Below are 24,466 nucleotides of genomic sequence, written 5' to 3'. Positions count from 1 at the left end.
TCGTGGTGTAGAGTGCAAATCTTTCTACACGTCAACCATTTTAGTTCACATATCTAACGCAAAAGAGATTTAACTAGTTTTTCCCTAACAGTACGGGAAAATGTTATTGTTGCTTTAGTGTGCCTAGACCCAATTGCTCGCTGCTGGGTGGTAGAAAAAGGGGGCCCGAAAAGTGAGGTTCGCGTTTGTTTCTTTAGTGAAAATGATTATTAACTTGCCCTAAAACTACCTGAGGGCCATATTTCGATGAAAATCCTGCAAAAATATCTTCCTACACTTTATTAATAATAAAAGCCTTCGTGTTTCCATCTTCAACCGCGTACTTACCCTGATTTTCTTCCACCAAGCAACGAAATTTATGGACTAGAGTTGGTTATAATACATTACAGGTGGCTCGAGCATTACCATCGTATGGGAATATTAAGACCGTTGCGGTCCTAATATTTCGACGAATTTATCAATCGCCGAAATGGGTTGAGATGTGGGGCATGAGGAAGTTATGAATCTACAAGAACCACACGTCCATGTTGCGCAATAAATAATTTATTCACATCACCTAGAAGGAGTAATATCCAGTCCGGCAATCAAATTTTGCACACTGCAGATTCACAACACCTTCCACTCTGTGTCTGCTCACCGCGCTACGTACAGGAAATTCCCTTGGTCGGACTTGATGTGTTTCCACATGTGGGTTGCCTGAATCCCTTGAACACGCGTCCGGCAAGTTTCCATTCCTCCTTCTTCAGTTCTCTGAAGACTTCCACTTCACTCTTCTCGATATGCAGTGAGAAAACCTTTTTAAGTTTACTGGTTACAATTGTAACGAAATCACTTGCGCACTGAATGACCTCGGTGGCGGGTGAACGCAGGTTATGTAGTGTGGAGTGGTGTTTCACAACGCCACCGACGCCGTCGCAGGCATTTTTGCCGTGCCCCGTTGCCGAAAAAAACCACTTGGTTGTCTGAAGCTGACTGCATTGCAATTCTTCCAGTTGGAAGCGGTTCTTAAAATGGGCAGCTGCTCCCTCACTCACAAGTGTTAGTTTCGTGTAAATTGGAACATAATCTTCAATGTGATCCTTGATTTTTCTCAGAGCCAAGCAAGCATCTGCAGAGTCGTGGTAAACGGAGTCGGTAATTATTGCGTAGTTCCATGTCGACTTCCTTGTCGATAGAACGCAAGTAAAGATGCTAACTTACGTACTTTGCCAATGGTAAGATTGTACTTCATTTGGGAGTACGATGGAGCAAATTTCGGCAAAGTCGAAGTGGAAAACAGCGGAACGCTTTTCACAACACTGTTTTTCCTCGTGTATGGCATTTGCTTGCGTGCGCCTGAGGTAGTTATGAGGGTCCATTTCATGGTCACATTTTGAAATTCCTTTAGGAATGCTGGAGGCATAACGGTTTTCTTTATTAGTTCACCTGATTCCCAAGTAGCAAATACAATTTCTTCTTTCGGTGCTATGCCAAGAGTTCCCAGGCTGAGACGATTCTTCACAGGACATTGTTCGCACTCGCCTAAGAAGCATTTGGTGCTAGGTTGGGTGCACACACAGAGCGCCTACACATCATCAGCTAGTCGACATGAAAGACCCCGACGCATTTTTATTCCAATAAGGCATAGTTTGGAATTTGCACAATATGCACATACACACACCTCCCGATGCGGTGAGCATTTGACCCATTCTAGGCGCAAAGATAGTGTTAAGGTGTTTAATAGACAGCACTCAACGACAATGAGTAATGGCGACAGTCACGGCAAGGCACGAACTCCCTGCGCGAGCGCCGTTCTTTCTCAAGCAACCAAAGAGGACGACCCACTAGAAGGCGCTGGAGAGGGTAACCCATTACCATGTCCCAAGGCTTCTCTACAATTACCCCGGGTACGAAAAGGGAGCCGTCCGGCGACCTAACAGCTCGTCACTATGAGTGGGTCATAGTAGGCCTTGAGGCGCTCCACGTTGACAATGTCGCGCCCTCGACGGCGCATGTCCGAAGCTGGTTCGGTGGGTTCGATCAAGTAGTTGACCGGGGATGTGCGCTCGACGATCCGGTATGGGCCTTCGTATTTCGGCAGCAGTTTTGAAGAAAGGCCACTTGCAGTGGTGGGGACCGAAAGCCATACGAGCGCTCCAGGAAGGAACGTGGGTTCAGAAGTGGCGATGCCATCGCGAATGCTTTTCTGCAGCTCTTGTGCCTGCGTCGTAAATGTCTTGGCAAGCTCGCGACACTCTTCAGCGAGCCTGGCTGTGTCAGAAATAGGCGCACACTCAGATGAATCCGGCTTGTATGGAAGTATCGTGTCGATGGTGTGCGACGGGTGCCTTCCGTAAAGTAAGAAGAACGGTGAAAAACCAGTAGTGCTCTGAGGGGCGGTGTTATAGGCGTAGGTGACGAAAGGCAGAATGGCATCCCAATTGGTGTGATCGGCGGCGACGTACATTGACAGCATGTCGCCGAGCGTGCGGTTAAAGCGTTCGGTTAGGCCATTCGTCTGCGGGTGGTAAGCAGTAGTTTTGCGGTGAACAGCATGGCACTCTTTCAGAATGGCTTCCACGACTTCCGATAGGAAGACACGGCCTCGATCGCTGAGAAGCTCTTGGGGTGGACCGTGACGCAGTATGAATCGGTGTAGTAGGAAGGAGGCAACATCGCGCGCTGTAGCCGCTGGGAGGGCGGCGGTTTCGGCGTATCGCGTTAGATGGTCAACAGCGACGATGGCCCAGCGGTTACCAGCCGAAGTCAGAGGAAGTGGTCCATACAAATCGATGCCCACGCGCCCGAACGGACGGTTAGGGCAAGGTAATGGTTGTAGACCTGCTGGCGACACGTGCGTTGCAGGTTTTCGGCGTTGGCAATCGAGGCAGGAGCGAACGAACTTCTGCACGTAGCGGTACATCCCACGCCAGAAGTATCGTTGTCGAATGCGGTGGTAAGTTTTGGATACCCCAGAGTGCGCGCATTGCGGGTCAGAGTGGAAGGCCTCGCATATATCAGAACGCAGACTGCGGGGTATCACTAGTAGCCACTGGCGGCCGTCGGCGTTGTAATTGCGTCGGTGCAGGAGGTCGTTACGAACGGCGAAATGGTGAGCTTGACGACGCAACGCGCGAGTGGATGGTGTTGCCGTCGGATCAGTGAGCAAGTCGATCAGCGAGGCGATCCATTTATCCTTGCGCTGTTCGGTAGCGATGGTGTGAACGCTGATTGAAGCAACAGCTATGTGAGATACTGAGCAGGGGGCATTGTCGTCAGGCAAGGGAGAGCGCGAGAGGGCGTCGGCGTCAGCATGCTGGCGTCCGTTGCGGTACAGCACGCGGATGTCGTAGTCCTGCAGGCGAAGTGCCCAGCGGGCGAGACGGCCTGAGGGATCCTTCAATGACGACAGCCAGCATAGTGCATGGTGGTCGGTGACGACATCAAATGGGCGACCATACAAATAAGGTCGAAACTTTGTAAGGGCCCATATGATCGCCAGGCACTCTTTTTCTGTGACTGAGTAATTGGTCTCGGCTCTGGTAAGCGTACGGCTTGCGTATGCCACGACATATTCGGGGAACCCTGGTTTGCGTTGCGCAAGGACGGCGCCGAGGCCTACACCGCTGGCGTCCGTGTGTACCTCCGTTGGGGCCGTGGGGTCGTAGTGGCGTAGTATGGGAGGAGACGTCAACAAACGACGGAGCTTTGCGAACGCGTCGTCACACTCGGACGACCACGAATTTAGGGGTCCGTTACTTCCAAGGAGCTTCGTCAGCGGCGATATGATGGTGGCAAAGTTTCGTATGAAGCGTCGAAAGTATGAACACAGTCCGACAAAACTGCGCAGTTCTTTGACGGACGTAGCTTTGGGAAATTCGGCCACGGCCCGAAGCTTGGCCGGATCGGGAAGGATTCCGTCTTTGGACACGACGTAGCCGAGGATTGTCAGCTGCCGTGCCGCAAATCGGCACTTCTTCAGATTCAGTTGGAGGCCGGCGTTGCTCAAACGTGTCAAAACATGCCGCAGACGTTGGAGATGCGTGGAGAAGTCCGGAGCGAAGACGACGACGTCGTCCAGGTAACACAGGCACGTGTGCCATTTCAAGTTACGCAGAATGGTGTCCATCATGCGCTCGAAGGTCGCGGGCGCGTTACACAGACCGAACGGCATGACGTTGAACTCGTACAAGCCGTCGGGCGTGACAAAGGCTGTCTTTGGTCGAGCGTCATCAGCCATGGGTACTTGCCAGTACCCCGAGCGCAAATCGAGGGATGAAAAGAATTCTGCTCCTTGCAGGCTGTCAATCGCGTCGTCGATTCGCGGCAGTGGATAAACATCCTTGCGGGTGATCTTGTTGAGCCGTCGGTAGTCCACACAGAACCGCACAGAACCGTCCTTCTTCGCAACGAGAACAACAGGAGACGCCCATGGGCTGTCGGAGGGCCGAATTACATCGCGTCGAAGCATATCGTCCACTTGCTCGTTAATTACCCGGCGTTCTGTGGGGGACACGCGATATGGACGTTGCCGCAGTGGTGGTTGCGCGCCAGTGTCGATGCGATGCGTAACAGCGGACGTGCGGCCGAGGGATGTTTGCCCGACATCGAAAGAATGACGAAATTCATCCAACAAGCACAGAAGCTGCGAACGCTGGACCGACGTAAGGTTGTCAGCAATGGAGGGACCAAACACATCAGTAGGTGACGAATCAGAAGTGGAAACAGCACTGATGGTGCGGGAACTGGTACAGTGCGAGTCATCGGGTGCGTCCAGAACTTGTGCGTCTTCAACGGGTTCCACTTTGCCGAGACATTCCCCTCGAACCAACGTAACAATGCACGGGGATGGGTTGGTAACAAAAATAGTGGCGCTGCCCTGAGTGACTCGCACGGTCGCAAAAGGTACCAGCAACCCTTTCCTAGTGCAGACGCGGGCAGATGGCGAAATGAGTGCAATGGTGTCGGAGAGACCGGCGCAGTAGACCGACACAGCCGTTGACGAGTTTGGAGGCACTTTCGTATCGTCTTTGACAAGGATCTTGCTCACGGCCGATGGGCTGTCTGTCGGCGTCAAATGTGAGAACGGGGAGAGTTCGATTTCGGCTGGTGCGCAACGAATTACGGCGTCGTGGCGGGAGAGGAAATCCCATCCCAAGATGACGTTGTGAGAGCATGCCGCAATTATGATGAACTCGACGTCGTACAGAACGTCCTGAATGACGACGCGAGCAGTGCATACAGCTGTGGGATGAATACTCTGGGAGCTCGCGGTACGGAGGGACATCCCGGAAAGTGGCGTCATCACTTTTCGAAGTAAGCGGCAAAGTTTTACGTCCATAACGGATACAGCGGCTCCAGTATCGATAAGGGCCGATGCGCGAACACCGTCCACAAGCACGTCGATTACATTCGATGGACTTCGCTGAGGGCTTTCACAGTTCGATAGCGTCGCAGCCCTTGCCTCCTGGACTGCGACGACTAGTTTCCCTGCTCTCGTGCGACCGAACGTGGTCGCATGGGTGACAGTGATCGACGTCGTGGAGACGGAGAGCGGCGAGTAGCTGGAGGTGGGCGTGACGTCGGCGACATAGGTGGAGGTGGGTCGTAGAATGCACGGCTTGACTGGCTGGTGACAGGTGACGCGACTCGAGGCGGCTGCACGCGTTGACAATAACGTGCCACGTGACCGGCGTAACCGCAAGCAAAGCAGATGGGCCGGTTGTCGGGGGTGCGCCATCGGTTCGCCGGGGTAGGTCCCGCCCATGTCGCAGTACGTGATTGACGGGTCGGCTGCTGAAATGACTGCATGGTGGGCTGCAGTCGGGGCTGAGGGATGGCGGCAGCATATGCAGCCGGCACACCCGCCTCAAAGAACGGAGGTCTAGCGGCGGCTTCGGCGTAACTCATCGGGGCAGCCGCAGGAATTACTTGATTCGTCCTGGCAACAACTGGAGGGTAACTCTGGGGCGCAGGAGCCGGAGGTTGCGGGTGGTACTCAGGCATGACCTCCGCAATTTCTTGCTCAATCGCTCGGCGGAGAGGAGGAAGAAGGGTGGTCGACGACTGTTGAACGTGCGGCGGGTGGGCAAAGGCGAGGAGGGAGACCTGGCGTGCAATTTCCTCGCGCACGAATGACTTGACTTCTGCCAGCAACGCGGCCTGGTCAGACAATACAATAGGAACTTCTCTACATTAGGAACTTTGTCAGACCAACCGCTGGCAGCGGATTAGCAAGTTTGTAGACGTCTCTCGTAGCGACCGCGTCATGAAATGCTTCGAAATGAATTCGGTTTTTCCATCGATGCACACGCGCACCACATCTTTCTTTTTTGGACTCTGTCTTGAACAGTCCAACTCATCTTTTGTGTAGTATTCAATGATTTTGTCGGTGTCTGCTTCACTCAGTTTTTCTATGCAGTACGGCTTCAAAAGGCTGCACACACCTTGTTCTGCAGCTATCTTCCTGGCCTTTAGAATCACGTGTCTCGTTGCCTCTGGAATGAAGCGCTCCACCTCTTTTATTGTTAGGCTCAGAGGTATCAAGGACAGCAGACGGCAGCGCTCTCGGAAAGATGTGCACTTGATGTACGCTGTGCGTACGTTTTTCTTCCAGCTGGCACAGGTGCAGCAACTGAATTGTGATGGAATGTCTTTAATGCCGTTTGCTGTGCGAATTCCGGAGCGAACGTTTCTTACAGCAGCTCTAATAATTTCATCTGCCTTGCGCATTGCGTAGGAGAGTTTTCCCTTCTTTACACTTCAAGGAGGCTTTAGTGGCGACACAGCTGATGGGGCATCAAGGACTGCATTAATGCTTTCCATAACTTGCTCTGTAGTCTGGAAACCCTGATTGGACTGACTGGATTCCTCTTCCATATGCTCAATGCCTTCTTTAAAGTTCCTAAAGCAATTCTGGCACACAGAGTGCGGTTCATGCACTCTCAGCGCTGTGTCAGCTTCCAACACTTTCTTTAGATTGTCAATTCCCAAGTCTTTGACACTGCGGAAATTCCTTTGAAACCTGATCTTCCGCTTGTGACTCCTTAAGTAGTCGGCGCAGCAATTTCGTTCAGGAAACTTGGCCATCAGAACTGTGCCACAGTGCGGTCTCTCGGTGATACAGCAGGGTACAGTGAGTATGAGGCACGTACTCACTTTGGGGTGAAGGTAGCGTCCAAGGAAGTTCTTAGTGGAATCACGAAAGTTCAGTAGCCGGACCGCAGCTGATGTCTTGACACCATAATTTACGTGAAGGGAGCTGCTTGCAGTGGGCTTCTTACACACTTCGCAATCTCTATCTTATATACTTACGAAATAAGTTATTATTAATAATAGAGGACGACACGAGAGTTAACTACAATGTGATGAAAAAACTGTATCATTGACACACGTACAAAAGAACATGACTTCTTTGTTCGAGTTCACTATCCAGACTGACATATGGTCCACACCCAAAAAACTGCTTTTCAGGGGTGATGGGAACGCTCTCTCCTGTCTGGGCGCGCCGCGGTGCGTCTCGCATTCCACGATGGTCATGTGTTTTCCGTCACAGGTTCTCGGAGTTCTTGGCTGTTATACGTACTTTTGTTCCCCCCTCTTGCGGGTGGTATTCTATTACGCTCTCGTCTTGCTGTACGCGCTCTCGCGTGCCTGCTGCCTCAACGTACCGTAGCACGGATACAGACAGAGGAGCTCTGAAAATTCAAGCTCAGCTTTTCTGTGACTCAAAACGGTGAAAAAAGAGACAAGCTGGGTCAATCGTCATTATTAAAACCAAAAAAAGCGAGCGAAGAACTAAATATGTCTATTAAATTTATTTTATCATAAGAACACCACACATCGATGTTAAGACCATGCGTGGGTATTAAAAGAGGCTCAATTTTCTCACTTAACACAAAATAATGCAACATATTTTTGCCGCACAATATTTATCAGACATGGTCCGGTATAGTTCATTATTTTCATAAAAACTGATGATGATTATCTTTTTCAACCGACCCTAAAACGTTGCGACTTTCGCTGGTTTTGCCATTGTGGCATTTTTGGGACTTTATAAAGAAGTAAATATGCACTGTAGCCTCATAACGTTTTGCTTAATTAGCGAAAAGCTTTTCGTAGACTTGTGAGAAATATTTTCAGCTTCAGCGCCTTAGTGAAAACTGCGAAAAAAGACCCTTGAATTTAGGGTCAGCCAGAGGCACTAAAATCAAAGTTTGGCAATTTTTTAAAATTGTACTCTCAGTGACACAAATTTCAATTTTTGTAGGCCGATAGTACTATTGGTGTAGACTTACGAAACATTAATACTATGTCCACAATGCGTTACGTGTTTAGTGATAGGCCTCCAAAGGTGTGAAATCTGAAAGTTGCAGATTTGCCTTTTTCCACCTGTAGTGAAACACGAATTTTTTCCTAGAAATCCGTGACAATTTTCGCAAAACGAAGGTTCATTCCTTTCTATGGAGACATTTGCCGAGCTCATATAAAAATCTCGTGCAAAACAAAAATAGTCGGTCTGTCTTTATTTGAACACACCGAAAGTGGGTTGCTAGACGAAAGGTGCACAGTTTTTTCTAGTGGCGCCGAAAGCCCTCCGCTGATCTGTTTTGCGCATCGTGCACGACGACCCAACTTCAGGTCACCTAGGATCCACGCGGAGACTCGATCGTGCAAAAGGAATATTTTATTGGCTGCAAATGCGCAAGACAACGGAGACAGACGTAACTGGGCAAGTTGGTGCACTTCCATCTTGAACGAATAAACAGCGCGAAACAACGAGCACGTTGTCTGTCGTTTTTTTTGTTCGTCCTCGTTTTCATAGATGATGTTGTTGAAGAACTTGTACGTTTGTGCGCCTCCAGCCTGCGACATTCAACGCCTTATCAGCCTCAGACGTATTGCTTGACTGAGCGCACAAACGGAGCACTTGCGAACATGATATCCATGTAAGTTAGCTCAGACCACAAGAACTCGGACGATGTGCTGCTTTTTTCCGCCTCAATGGTATAATGGTTACGGTGCTGAGCTGCTGACTCGCAGGTCGCGGGTTCGATCCCGGCAGCGGCGATTGCATTCCGATGGAGGTGAAAAGCTAGAGGCCCGTGTACTGTACGATGCCAGTGCAAGTTAAAGAACATCAGATGGTCAAAACTTCTGTAGCCCTCCACTACGGCGTGCCTCACAATAATATCGTGGTTTCGGCACGTAAAACTCCAGTCATTATTGAAGTGCTGCTGTTTGTCACGTAGGCATATAGCCCCGCGCAGCATGATACCACTGGATACAGCGCGTATTTCCTTGTTTATATTCATTCACCGAGGGACACATAAAACACTACATTTGTTTTCTGTAGTCAGAATGACGCTTGTATCGCGGAGGAGGCTCGGCGCCTCGCTCGACTGCGTCACTTACGCTGAGCTGGTCACTTACAATCCTGGTGACCTAGTGTGGCTGTGGACTGTGTGGACTGTGTCGTGGACGTGGACTGTGTCAAAAACTGCTCGCTGACTATGTTGGACAGTTTGTTGTACTAGAGCGTCTTAGTGAGCTGAATTATAGCATTGCACGCCTCACTACCAGTGGAAGACAAGACCCAAGTGACGCATCCTACCGACCTCGCGTCGTTGAACGCGAAGGGGAACACTACGCGCGTCGTGTCTTCCCTCTAGCCTGGCCGTTAATTCTCACAGGGCGAGCGGGGAACGCGGTCTACAGGCGCGCGAGGGGGAGGTAGCGTAGGAGAGGAGAGAGAGAGTGAAGGGATGTGCATGCGCTGGCGCTCACCGGGGCGCTGCGCAGGAGATAATTTCGGCATGTCGAGCCCGCATTTCAGAGGAGTCAAGCGAAGCAAGCGCTGGACTGAACGCGCGCAGCGCTATACCACTTGAAGGAGAGGAGACTAGAGGAGGAGAGTAGCGCATGCGCCGCGAGAGCAGAAGCAAGAACGCAGGAGAAGCGCAAGCAGCTGCTGGGAGAGAAGTGGAGAGAGTAACGCGCAGCTGTTGGAGAGAGGGAAGGAGGAGAGTTGCGCATGCGTAGTGTCAGTGCGGAGTACCATGCCACGGGACATACCCCCGAGCAAGAGATGCTTCGCATCTAAAACAACAGAAAGGGGAGCACACGAGAAAGAGCGGCAATGCTCGTGGCTTTGCAGTCCGGCCCTGAGGTGGTGCTTTGCCGAGGCAGTTCGCAAGCGTAAATACCAGTGTTGTAGGCGTTACCGAAAAAAAGTAACTAAATACGTTACTCGTTACGCTAAAGAAAAAGGAACGCGTTACCACCCTGCGTTACCCATAAAAAAAGTTAACGCGTTACCGTTACCGTTACCGAAAAAAAGTAACGGACGTTACTTGCGCCGTTACACCATAGTCAGAAATATTAATCAGTGCTTCTTCATCTTAACGACCTACAATAGCAACTTTATAAAACTCCTATTCACAGGTAACATTAAAGTTGTCGCCCAAGCAAAAATTTTACCCGAAATACTGATTAAACGAGAACAGTTTGCACAAATCTGCCGTAACTTCGCAGTACTATAGTGGCCTAAAGTTACCTGTATAATTAGATGTGATGGCTTCTAACTGTGTGGCATATGGGGAAGCTATTTTTCAGAATGGGTCATTAAGCACAAAGTGATCGATTTCATCATCAACGCTCTCCGCAATGAAAACACCACGGAACAAGCCTGAACTAATTATGACGGCGTGCTTCTACTGCTAAATAAGTGCGCAGATTTTGTAGCAATAAAGGAATGCTTAAATGGCATAAATCTGGGGAAAGGTATTTGCGCACATAAACAACTTCTTTTTTTCCCAATATGACCTGCATAATTGCCTGAAATATTGCGACTGCGTATGTGAAAGTGTTCAAGGTCAGCCTCGCTTGCTCAGGATTTCAACAACCAGAAACATAGGCGCAGTTGCAAATAACAAGAAGCAAAACTAGTTTTGAATACGAAGTTGATAAACAGTGCTAGAGTATTGCAGGAACAGTTTCCTAATGTAACTACAAACCGCTGAATATAAGCAACAGCTGCGTTTCAAAGCTTTATACGGACAGCTTGACTCGTTGATTTGCGAATACGTCCGCACCTACGCTAAATAGGAGCTCGACGGACCCACTATATGGTACTCCTGTATTCACTTTAAGGAAGAGCTGGTGAGCGCGCGGAAAGTATTCCTTGACGATGCAATGCGGCATCAAAGGTACCGAGACAGCCGCTCATCTTCAGTTGGCGATTACGTTCAGAAGGCATTTCCGTACAAGTCATCCTCCTTTGTGCTGGAGCCCACACCGAGTTGTGATGTCCGCAAGCCGAGCAGATCTCGACAGTTCGCTTTTGACGGTTATGAGGCCAGAATTACGCTTCGCTTCATCGACATTCAACGACAACTTGAACCTCGATAGCAAGGTAGTCGAAAGTATAGCAGATTTAATTAATAAATTTCGGGAATTTGCTCCCCATTACAATTTCCTCTGCGCAAAAAAGGACCCCGTGCGGGGTCGCTTTGTGAATGCTTGGCGAGCCGACAGCAGTCCGCAGCAGCAACAAAATAACGTCGGGGCGAGCTCCGAGAAAGGCGCTCCTACAAGACGAATGAATTTTGTGTAAGCCTGCGAGAATAATTGGAATAAAAAGTAACGAGTAACGTGACACCTCACGTTACCGAAAAATTGTAACGAAAGTACGTTACCCGTTACAGTTCCGAAATAGTAACGAGTACGTTACTAAGTTACTGAAAAAAGTAACGCGTTACCGGTAACGCCGTTACTTGTAACGCGTTACCGCCAACACTGGTAAATACTATATCCCTATGTGCACACACAAAAACACGGTTGATGAGCTAAAACTGAGTAATAGGTCAGAAGCTTTTCGCGCTTTTCTTTCACTTTCCCGCTAGGTAAAAACAGAGTAAGTGCTTCGTTTGACGTGCTCGGTCCAATAGTTCAGCGTGCGCAAAGTCTCCAGTGAACACTTTCGCTGTAAAAGATCAGCATGGAAGACGTCGATGTGTAACAAAAACAAATATTCTACATACAGCTGTTACAGCACTAATTTTTATGAGAAACCAGTAAAGGCTCGCATCGGGCCACGCACGTCCAAAAAAGCGTCCCTAGCATTACGAAACGACAAGACCAGCAATGCAGAAAACGGAACGCAAGCAGTGCATAATGACGACAAACCTTTCTGGTTCACTGTACTAATTACAGTACTAATCTTTATGTGAAAACAGTAAAGGCTCGTATCGGGCAACGCACGTACAAAAAAGCGTCCCTAGCATTACGAAACGACAAGACCAGCAATGCAGAAAACGGAACGCAAGCAGTGCATAATGACGACAAACCTTTCTGGTTCACTGTACTAATTACAGTACTAATCTTTATGTGAAAACAGTAAAGGCTCGTATAGGGCAACGCACGTACAAAAAAGCGTCCCTAGCATTACAAAACGACAAGACCAGCAATGCAGAAAACGGAACGCAAGCAGTGCATAATGACGCCAAACCTTTCTGGTTCACTGTACTAATTACAGTACTAATCTTTATGTGAAAACAGTAAAGGCTCGTATCGGGCAACGCACGTACAAAAAAGCGTCCCTAGCATTACGAAACGACAAGACCAGCAATGCAGAAAACGGAACGCAAGCAGTGCATAATGACGACAAACCTTTCTGGTTCACTGTACTAATTACAGTACTAATCTTTATGTGAAAACAGTAAAGGCTCGTATCGGGCAACGCACGTACAAAAAAGCGTCCCTAGCATTACGAAACGACAAGACCAGCAATGCAGAAAACGGAACGCAAGCAGTGCATAATGACGACAAACCTTTCTGGTTGACTGTACTAGTTACAGTACTAATCTTTATGTGAAAACAGTAAAGGCTCGTATCGGGCAACGCACGTACAAAAAAAGCGTCCCTAGCATTACAAAACGACAAGACCAGCAATGCAGAAAACGGAACGCAAGCAGTGCATAATGACGCCAAACCTTTCTGGTTCACTGTACTAATTACAGTACTAATCTTTATGTGAAAACAGTAAAGGCTCGTATCGGGCAACGCACGTACAAAAAAGCGTCCCTAGCATTACGAAACGACAAGACCAGCAATGCAGAAAACGGAACGCAAGCAGTGCATAATGACGACAAACCTTTCTGGTTCACTGTACTAATTACAGTACTAATCTTTATGTGAAAACAGTAAAGGCTCGTATCGGGCAACGCACGTCCAAAAAAGCGTCCCTAGCATTACGAAACGACAAGACCAGCAATGCAGAAAACGGAACGCAAGCAGTGCATAATGACGACAAACCATTCTGGTTCACTGTACTAATTACAGTACTAATCTTTATGTGAAAACAGTAAAGGCTCGTATCGGGCAACGCACGTACAAAAAAGCGTCCCTAGCATTACAAAACGACAAGACCAGCAATGCAGAAAACGGAACGCAAGCAGTGCATAATGACGCCAAACCTTTCTAGAATGGCCTTACCCGAGCAATGTGGAGTAGTGCCGATAGCTGGATTGAGTGAAGTCCGTGATCCAAGCGCTCCGAAAGCCAAGAACACAGCAGGCTCATCTGGGCAGCATACCATTGCTGCAACGGCCGCATGTGATACAGGTTAGCACTTTCTCAAACTGTTTTTGCAATTCCCACAGCGGCTCTTAAGGCAGTACTGTGGGTAGTATAGCCCATAAAATCAAGCGGATCCGTTCAACACGGCATCTATGGCAAAGGGTACTGAAATGTGAACTAGGCATGCGATAACAAACAATTATATGCTATCACTCTATGTTAGGTGCACATATTCACAAACATGCAATGTAGTTTTGTGCTCAGCGTTTTGCCTCAGTCTTGCTAACATTGGTGGTTTGCGAGAATAAAAGCGCATACATGCGTCTCTCGAAAATTGCATAAGGTTACGAGAAAAAAAATCCACAGCATATCCACGGGGTGAATGATGATGAGTGGGGCGAAGCTCCGGAGGAAATCATCGGTAAACCATGAATACTCCGAGCGAAAGTGAAAGCGCGCCAACAGCGAGAGGATTTTATTACAACGGTCCCCCTCGCGTACGTCGCCACACTAAATCGAACGATTGCCTTCCACAAATGACACGCGCCATATGTGAATCTTCCGTGAATTCTGCCCAGTACATCATCAACGACGTGAGATCGGGCGCATTTATACTAAAGGGTCGAGGAGAGTCATGGCGACTTGCAGCGCACTTTAATTTTACACGTACGCTGTGAATTTTTATTGTTTATTCACGCACAGGAGAAATCTAACAGACGCACTACCTTGGAGGTCAAAATGCAGTGCTTATATATACGGGGTGGTCAGTGAACGGTTGTGCAGCGCGAGCATTCGGTTTTGTAGCGTTAGCTACACTTGCCTAGCCAGAGCAGGTTCCGCGGGGGTCATCATGAGCCGTGCTGCGCATGCGCTCGCGACTCGCCGCTGCTGCTCTGCGCATTCGAGAGGGGTGACGTCGTAGCCATGGCGCGCGCAGCTATTAGATGCGAAGTATCTTAAGGCGGAGCTCAATCCGGTGGTGGTGTGCGGCGTGACCACCCTTACTGCGCATGCGCATACCCACTTCACACACCTCCTCTCCACTCCCCCTCACCATTCCCCCTGTCATCTACCCTCTCCCATTTCCCCCTCTCCACTCACCCTCTCCCCGTCCCCTCTCCATTCACCCTCTCCCCATCCCCCCTCCACTTTCCTTCTCCCCTCCCCCTTTCCACTATTCATTTATTATTTATTTATTTAGTACCCACAGCGCCAGAGGCATTACAGTGGGGGAGGGGTTTACAGTCAGTTTGGACAGGTCAATATTTTGTCATATATGCGGCATGTCTAGCCCTCTGAAACGCGGGCTAGACATGCCGAAATTCTCTCCTGCGCAACGCCGCGATGAGCTCGAGCGCATGCGCGTCCCCTCCCCTTCTCTCTCCTCTCCTACGCTGCCCCCTGTCGCCCGCCTGTCGACCGCGTTCCCCGCTCGCCCTGTGAGAATTAACGGCCCTACGCTGCCCCCTGTCGCCCGCCTGTCGACCGCGTTCCCCGCTCGCCCTGTGAGAATTAACGGCCAGGCTAGATGGAAGATACGACGCGCGTAGCGTCGCTCTTCGCGTTCCACGACGCGAGCTCGGTAGCATGCCCAACGAACGCCAACGGAACGCGATCGTGCAAGTGCTCCGGCTTCGCATCTACTCATGGTCCCCTTTAGCGGGAGATGGTGTATTCGCCTTCGCTGTGCAGTCGCCGTCTGACAGTGCGCTGGTGCCGCTTGATAGCGCCTCTGACTGGCGTTTGCAGGTGGGTAACGCCATGGAGAAGGAAAGCGCAAATGCTGCTCAACGGCGCAGATGAGCCGAGAAGCTTATGTCATCGGATCCCGAAGTAGTTGCCTGGCAATTAGCGCTTCAGCGTAAGAAGAATGAACAGAGAATGCTAAACGTGCTGCGGAAAGCTAAACGTGCTGCGGAAATCTGGAAAGCTCAGAATAATCAGCTGAACCTTTGCTAACGCTACGTATATCCTGGCATAGCCGAGCTAAGCCACTGCAAATTTTTTTTCAATCAAGAAACTCGCTAGCAGACGCTGCCTGCGTCGGCCTCGCGAGGCGAGAGAGTGGGGTGGACTAGAGCACGCATCTGCAACGCAGCGAGCGCGGAGCGTCGGCGTCGCGATGCGAGAGAGAGGGGGTGGGACTAGAGCACGCATCTGCAACGCAGCGAGCGCCTCCGCGCTATCTAGGGATCGTTCTGAGAACTAGAGGTGGCTACGACAGCGCCATCTAGTGAACACTCCAAGAACTAGAGGTGGCTACCTACTACTACTACATACTACAGAGGAGGGACAGACCCACACCCAAAGGAGCTTCGCCCCTAAAAGGTACATTTACATGCCAGACTGGAGGAGCCTGTTGCTGTCGATGATGATCAGGATGATTTCGCTCTCGCATGGCTCGTACTTACACTGAGGGATTGACCGAGAATTGTACATATGTAATTTTCAAGGATATTTGCAATATTACATCATTATTAAACAGAAAATAAAAGAAAACAGAAATAAAAGAATAAAAGAAAGGAGAAAGTGCAATAATTGTGTACTTGTAGAGTCAGACTATACAGTTATATGATTATCCTGAAGAGAAGTCAGCACCGCGGTGATAAAGTGTAACTCAATATTTTTTCTTTTATTTTTTTTCGAAATTACTTATTCATTACTACTGCAAGAATACTTAGAAAAATAGGAACATAAAATCGTATTCGTTTTGTGTCATGAAGGAAGCCACAAACAGCATCGCGAAATCACAGCATATCCACGGGGTGAATGATGATGAGTGGGGCGAAGCTCCGGAGGAATTCATCGGTAAACCGTGAAACTCTTCCGTGAAATTCGCCCAGCACATCATATAAACAGTGTGAAACACCATGTATATATTAAACATGAAGCTTTTATTGTACTTTTGGTTTACGTGGTCCCTTCATTATCACCGCTTTGTGATCGGTGAAATGCGGGGAAAGTGTCCGCTCCCGAACGAAAGAGAAAGCGCGCCAAGAGCGACCGCATTCCCCGCTCGCCCTGTGAGAATTAACGGCAAGGCTAGAGGGAAGACACGACGCGTGTAGTGTTCCTCTTCGCGTTCCACGACGCGACGTCGGTAGCATGCCCAACGAAAGCCAACGGAACGCGATTGTGCAAGTGCTCCGGCTTCGCGAACAATGCACGGCGTTTACTGCACATAAAGCGTCCCAAAACGAAACATCTTGCTGAGGGTGTGCTTCGCGTTTTTCGTAGAAATATTTTTTAATCATGTATATTATTACGAAAAGTTGAAAGCTCACTAGAGTATATCGCCCGCAAAGTATGCCTCTTAGTGTAATTAAATCAAGGAACACTACGATGTCTTGTAAATTATGATATCTAGTGAATTGCACATCTAGTGAGCAATTCATTAAACTAGAGCTGGCTACATACTAGTACTACTACTACTACTACAGAGGAGGGAACGACCCACACCCTAACGAGCTTCGCCCCTAAAAACATTCTTGTAGATATAATAGGACTTTTTGATGGCACAGTTGGGACATACTAGCGAAAATTACTGCGCGCAAGAAATGTCGCTCAGAGCCCATCACCGAAGGCAAGTACAGTTAAGTTGAGCCCAAGATTAAGAAATGGAATGTCTTTTTCTTTGTAGTGTACAGTGGATACATGAGGAAAAACAATGCTCTAGTCACTCTATTTCTAGACAGAATTAACACGGGGCCGATATCGTGAGAACAGCCCCGAGTGAATTTAGGTTAAATAGGCAAACGGAATAGTAATGTGGTTATCACGACTTCCTATTGTATAGTTTACACCACTGCATTTTCACGGAAATCGTAAATGACGATATTCTGTTCATGACGTTATTGTTTCAATGACGTTGTAAGTGAAAGTATTCTATATATCATCGCAGTTATACTGGCCACTGTAGGAAGGAACGAAATTATCAGACCATTCAATGATGTGCGCGCTAACGAGTCGGCCGTTTCATATATTTCGAATCCACTGTGGCCTGGTACCCATAATAATTTTCACTTTCAGCTGTGGAGGAACTAGCGTAAGGAAGTTTTTGCGACTGTTGATTTTGATGAAGCTATTAGTGACGTACAGAACGAATAACTGCACAATGAGCATTCAAAGTTAGCTTACGCAGCGCTAGAATAACGGCCAGGAGCTCGGTTTCAAAAAAATTACACCATCTCCCGCTAAAGGGGACCATGAGGTGATGTGAAGCAGCGTTTGGGCATGTTGAGCCCGCGTTTCATCCGTAGCAGTTTCCCGCTGACGTTGCCGTTTGCGCTGGGTTTCCCTAGCCCGGAGCTCGGGGTCCGCTTGCCAATAGAGAGTTTGACACTGGGCCCCCAAGCTGCGTTGGGCAGCCTGCTCTTGCGTTCGGATGATCAACAGAGTTTGAGAATTGGGCCAACGCAGGCTGCGTTGGGTCAACCGCACGGAGCGCCACGCGTGACGAAATTTAAAATCATGCGAGACGCGGGCCATACTGCGCCGTGGCCCGAACTGCGTCTGTGTCTTCTTGCTGGTGACCCAAGACGCCTTGGGGCCCCACGCTAGTATTCAATTCTCGCGTCTCGGGTGAACGCGAGCGCAAGAGCCCAAGAGTGGCTTGGGTTCTGCGCATGCGCCCTGGCGGCTCACAAGCTTCTTGGGTCCCCAAGCTCCTTGGGGCCCCAATTCTCAAACTCTCTAATGTTTACGTTGCGCTTCGGCGCGTCGAGCCTTCCGCTGCCCCACCCGCTGCTCCGCGATCTCGGCAGGCGTTAAGGTATTACTGAAACTGGCGCCGACGTTGACGTTGGAACTCATGACACCGGCGCAGTGACTGAGCGTGCGTACGACCTAACGCGAGCCTTTTATTTAAACGAGGAGGGGGAGTGGAGAGGAGGTGTGTGGAGAGGGTTTGGGCATGCGCATTAAGGGTGGTCACGCCGCACACCACCGGATTGAACTCCGCCATAATCTGCTTCGCACCTAAAATTGGCCCCCATCCCGCCCAGCGAACGTAAATTTCCAGCCCAGCTGTATCAAAGAACGCACATGCTGAGCGGAGGGTATGTTTTATTATACTGATAGTGATATTTGCTTTGAGGTCGCTACGGCAGACCGTGATTTGTTCCGCGACCGTTTTCAGCAGGACGAATTTGTTCCTTTCGCACAGCACTGTATTCAAGTTGTTCTTATGGTGTCATTATTATCCGTGGTCTAGCCATGGCAGTCTTACAATGAACTGAATGGGTTGCTAGACGGCTCTCCCTTTTAACTATGAAAGCGGGAAACACACGCGGGGAGAAGGAAGGGCCGTTTGACTTCATTCGAACATCTCGTGTGAAGTGCAAAGCAGCTGCAACCTAATCTTTACCGGGAACACGTGGAAGAATATTCCCATTTTTCGCAGGCGTCTTATCATCCAGAATGCTGTTTTCATTTCAGAATGCGGTTTGTGGTTTTCATTATAGAAAGGAATACTGAGTTCTATGCTGTATGCCCGATTGCAAAGAAATATGCGCCGTTTGCCTGCAACTGTTAAAGGGCCCCTAAGCCACCCACAGGTCGAAATTTAGTTGTGGCGTTGCAGTCGTGCACGAGTCTACAGCGAACGCGTTCGTCGGCTCGTCCGTCTACCTCTCCGAATTCCCTTCCTCAGCGTTCCAGGTGAAAACGCAAGGAACTCGCGCATCTGCTAGCACAGGAGCACGCGAGCGCCGGTTGGTGGCTTAGGGCCTGGCGTTTCGTTTTTAGCGGCGAAGCTCCTTAAGGCGGCACCCGTTCGTCCCTCGTAGTCGTAGTAGTGCGTAACCAGTCGTAACGCTAGTACCAGATCTTGACCTCCAAGGTGGTGCCGGTGGGAGATTTTTCCTGTGCGTTGTTGAACAATAAAAAATTAGCAGCGTGCGCGTTAACTAAAAGCCGAATTCTTCTGTCTCTCATTCCCCATTAGCAGCCATTGGCATGTTCCAGTAGGAAACGTTAGTAGAAGTAAAAGTGTAAGTGTTAGCTAAAAGCCGACTTCTTCTGTCTCTCATTCCCATTAGCAGCCATTGTTTACCTCCAAGGTAGTGCCTGGTGAGATTTCTCCTGTGCGTGATTAAACAATAAAAATTTTGTTCAAAACGTCGTTGATTGATGAAATAAACCAACGAAAGACGCCAGATGTTTTCCAAAAGCAAAACGAAAGAACGCCAGATGTTTCTAAAGCAAAACGAAAAGACGCCAGCTGCTTAACGAAAGACGCCAGATGTTTTCTAAAGCAATGGTTTTCTAAACAAAGAAAATTCACAGCGTACATGTAAAATTAAAGTGAGCTGGAAGTCGTCATAACTCATCGAACCTTTAGTATAAACGCGCCCGATCTCACGTCGGTGATGATGTACTGGGCAGAATTCACGGAAGATTCACGGTTTACCGATGAACCGCCCACTCATCATCATTCACTCCGTGGATATGCTGTGATTTTTTTGGTCCACGGAGAAGAGGAAACCGTTCCGGGGTAGAGTTTCGCTGTAAAACGGCAGTCAAGTCCTGTAAAAATTACCAACCAAGCGAAAGCGAGGAAATGCCTACGCCTGCCTTTTTATCAACTAGTGAAACGTCTGTGACTATTACATTATTCGTGCGCGTTTGTGCAAGGTAATCTTGCAATCGGCTATTTAACAACCTGAATGATTGAAACTGAAGGTTAGAGGGTGAAATCGAAGCCTATTTTCTACGGACAATCGCTATCTATATCAGTTAACGACAACGTTTATGTCCACGCGCGGATCCGGCACTCAGCGGTTTCATTCCGACTTGACGAAATGCGCGCGCATTGTCACAGAACTCAAACACGCCGGAAGCTGTTGCAGATGAAGAGCTTTCAGGCGCGGACCGCATACTGGCATAAGACTCGTTTGCTACATCGTGATGGACGAACGATCAGTAGCCAGCCAGTATACCCGCGAAAAAACTATCGTCACGTGCGCGTGGCAGTGCCGGTAATGTGGGAGAGGTGCAGAGCGCGTTTCGGGCTAATTAAACACGGGAATCTTGCGCTATGGCCGCATTGTGAACGAAGCCGCAGGATGACGAAAATTGCGGCTTTCACTCTGCCCTTACGCAAAATAATTGACGTATTCGTCAAGAAAACGAAAGTGTATTGATAACAAGATATCTTTTGGTAATTCGGCTAATTCGTACATTTTTCCCGGTCCCATGGAATCCGAATTAACGAGACGTCTCTGTTAGGGCGATCTACCAATCTTTTGAGAGGCTTGAGAGATTGCGAGCCGTTCCCGGGCGATCTGTTGTGCTTTGTCGGTTCGTGCTATGGCATCGCGAGCGTATATGTGATAGGCAAGCTTGAACCAGCGGCAAGGAGTGTGTCAAGGGGCAGTGGTGCCTCACGTCTATAAACAAAATGAAGCTCATGCCTGAAGGGGTTGTAGGCTAACGTGACGTAGGGTAATGCTGTGTCTCAGTCGCGATGGTCAGCAGAAACGTACATGAATACTGCAGTCACAAAAGGTGCTCCGTAAGTCCATTAGGTTGTGGATGGTATGCCGTTGTGAACTTGCTGGTGGAACAGGGACGAACGATGTTCTGGATCAAGTGGGACACAAGGTATCGGCCTTGCTCGGTGATGCAAGATGATTTCACAAAGCAGGAAGTCTGCGACATCGGCAGCGCAGCTCGGGTTTCGCGGGTAATTACGTATCGTGTCGCGTAATCGGTCGACACTGCGACCCACTTGTTCCCGGATGCCGAAATGAAAATTCTCCCAAGAAGGCCTAACGCCACTCGGTAGAATGATTCAGAAGCACGTTTTGCTGGGCGAGTTGGTAAAATTCCAGTATTAAGCGTAGCGCAAAACAACACGGACAAAGTGGTAACATACACAGCGCTGTGTATGTTACCACTTTGTCCGTGTTGTTTTGCGCTACGCTTAATAGTAGAATGATTCGGACAGGCCGGCTAGGAGCATTATTGTATATGCCACGCGCGCTTCTTTTATTTATTTATTTATTTATTTTGTTACCCTCAATCGCCGAAGCTTTACAGAGGGGAGTGGGTTACAACATGAAAAATACAAAACAACGAAAAAAAACGTGCTATTTTATACATGAACAAGACTAAAGCAAAAAACATCTCTACTCAATGAAACGCAACAAAAGTGAAACGTAAAAATAAGCAAATCACAAGAAGCAAATAGTGAATGTGGTAAAATTATACAGTACTAGCAAGAAAGTGTAAAAGTAAGAGAAATAACACACACACAGAAAAAATCAAGAATCCACTGGAAAACGCTGGCATCTTGACACGTGGAGACAAATTCGTAGGGAGGGGGAATAGATCGGATGACTAGGGAGAGCTATCACGAAATAGGTGAACTGATAAAGAATGACGAAAGAGGGAGTGATCAGAGATGGAAACGATGTCACCTGGTAGCTGATTCCAATCGTTTGATGTGACCGGTATGAAGGAGCAAGAAAATGTGTTTGTGTAGCAGAAAGTACCTTTAACCTTGTGTTCGTGGTCGATCCGAGAGGAGCGATATGTGGGAGGCGTAATGAGCTCGTTACGCAGTGATGGATGATGGTAGGTCTTATGGAAAAGGCAAAGGCGGAAGTACTTGCGACGCAGTGATAGAGGTGGCAGTGACAAATGGTGCTTCATTGCTGTTACGCTTGATGTACGGTGATAATCCGATAGAATAAAACGTGCAGCGTTATTTTGAATTAGCTCAAGGTGCCTAATCAAGTTTTCGTGGTGAGGGTTCCAGATTGCAGCAGCGTACTCCAATTTCGAGCGCACGAGGGTTTTATAAAGAAGCATCTTCAAGGAAAGTGGGGCGTTGCTAAAATTTCGACGTATGTATCCCAATGTACGGTTAGCACTGTTCGTGATGACGTTAATATGGGCATTCCATGTTAGATTGAAAGAAATGGTAACGCCTAAGTACCGGTATGACGACACGTGGTCAAGATAAACATCACCCAGTTTGTATGTTGAGGAGTTATTAAACTGGCGGGAGACGGTCATTAGCTTGCATTTTTTGGGATTTAATTTCATAAGCCATTTATCGCACCAATTCCTAATGTTATTTAAGTCTGTCTGCAAGATGTTCCTATCATCATCGGTACGTATTTCTCTGTAAAGCACACAGTCGTCGGCATATAAATGAACGGATGAAGAAACGCTTATGTAGATGGTCCGTTACACGCGTAATCGCTGTCTTGCGCAAACCGCGCCCGAATGGCTGGGAACCTTCCAGATTATTTCAGAATACTCTTACAGGCTTGAGCGCACAAACGCAAACAGATGAGCCCATTCTGGAACTAACGCGGCCACCAGCGATAAGGCTCGAATGTTCGATGCCGCATGTATAAATGCCCACACGCCTTACTGCAGAGTACATTATCGACGGCCGACGCTCTATTCGCCGCTATCAGTGTACAGTGTGTATTGTTGTAGTTTGACTTGCCGTTTTCCGGCCGCAAGTACGGCCAAATAAAGAGTTTCATCTTGGACACGCCGACTGCTGCCTTCGCCGACGTAACGACCTCGTGACATCTGGTGGAGGTGCTTCCCGGTCCATGTACCGAACGCCCCCCTCCAGCCGTGAGCCAAGCCCACGCCGTCAAGGGAGCATCGACGGCAACTCTGACCAGGACAGCGCACATAACAAACCTTATAAAAGACTGCTCCAAATCGCTTGGCCTCTTCAAGCGATCACTCCGCAAACTCGCTTACGAAAAGTTCCATTGGACAAAATTTGAGTATGCCTCAGCGATTTGGAACCCTGACCAGACTTGTGTTATTGACTCTCTCGAAGCAGTACAGAATCGCGCGGTACGTTTTATTTCTTCAAACTTTGACTGCCACACTAGTATCACTTCCATCAAATCGTCCCTCAGCATACCTAGTCTATCTCTTCGCCGTAAAATTTCACAACTTTCCCTTTTCCACAAACTGTATTATAAATTTCCTCACCTGAGAGACATCATTTTACTTCCGCCCCACCGCACCTCACACCGTCTGTTTAATAACCTCAGTGCTCGACGCTTACATGGTACCACTAAAGCATTCAACAAATCCTTTCTACCAACTGCTATTGAGCAGCGGAACGCGCTGCCCGAACAAATAGTAAATGAACAAAACACCAATGAATTTAGGCACATACTTTCATGTTTTCTCAACCCGTAATCTACCATTACAGTGTTACTTCATGTACTATTCTTTTGTAAAGGCATTTATATCACTTGTTCTACCTGTTGCACTGTCTTTGCTTCGCTTTTGAAGTTGAAATCATGTATGCTGTACTTTGCAAACATTATTACAATTTTTTTTCTTTTTTAGCATTGCATAATAATGACCAAGCGGTTATTGATGATACTGTCCCCCCCCCCTTATGTAACACCCTGAAGAGGGCCTTAAGGGGCCATGAATGATGATAAATGATGATGATGCTCACGTCGAGCTACGGTGATGTTCAAGCACTGGGAACCAACGACTTGCGCGAGACGATCAGAGCGGTAGTGCGTGAGGAGCTGCAGAAGATATTCCCCAGATCACGACTTCAGGTGGATTCGATAGCCGAAATAGTTCGTGAAGAACTTAAGCAGTCCACTTGGGGTCCCTGAACCACCACAACCTCAGCCGCAACCCTTGAGCTACGCTGCTGCAGCCCGACGCAACCCCCCCCCCCCTCCACGCCCACGTCAACCTGCGGCACAGCCGCAGTGCCGTCACCACACGCCGCCGTCATCACCGACGCCATACCGCCCGGCTGTCGGCCAGCGCTACACCCAGAGGAAGACCTACCACCGTCCACTCTGCTACAATCGCGGAGAAGCTGGACACACCTACCGGCGCCGCCAGTACCGACAGATAGGACTGCATGGGTTCGCTATAAATGCGCCGCGTCCAC

At 48.8% G+C, this 24,466-nt stretch overlaps 1 protein-coding gene across 3 annotated transcripts in view; it reads right to left on the bottom strand.

Annotated features, from left to right (window-relative positions):
- LOC119372450 (calcium-dependent secretion activator) overlaps positions 1-24,466 on the bottom strand; it is a 1,123,203-nt gene that overhangs the window by 130,522 nt on the left and 968,215 nt on the right. For all 3 annotated transcript variants that reach the window (XM_049419575.1, XM_049419577.1, XM_049419576.1), the window contains one exon: positions 13,474-13,578. In XM_049419575.1, the coding sequence (XP_049275532.1) occupies positions 13,474-13,578 (105 nt within the window). The remainder of the gene's footprint in view (positions 1-13,473; positions 13,579-24,466) is intronic.

This window comes from Rhipicephalus sanguineus, chromosome 10 (genome assembly GCF_013339695.2).
Source record: "Rhipicephalus sanguineus isolate Rsan-2018 chromosome 10, BIME_Rsan_1.4, whole genome shotgun sequence".
NCBI lineage: Eukaryota > Metazoa > Arthropoda > Arachnida > Ixodida > Ixodidae > Rhipicephalus > Rhipicephalus sanguineus.
Note: the sequence above shows the minus strand (reverse complement) of the source record. Positions and strands in the feature narration are given on the sequence as shown.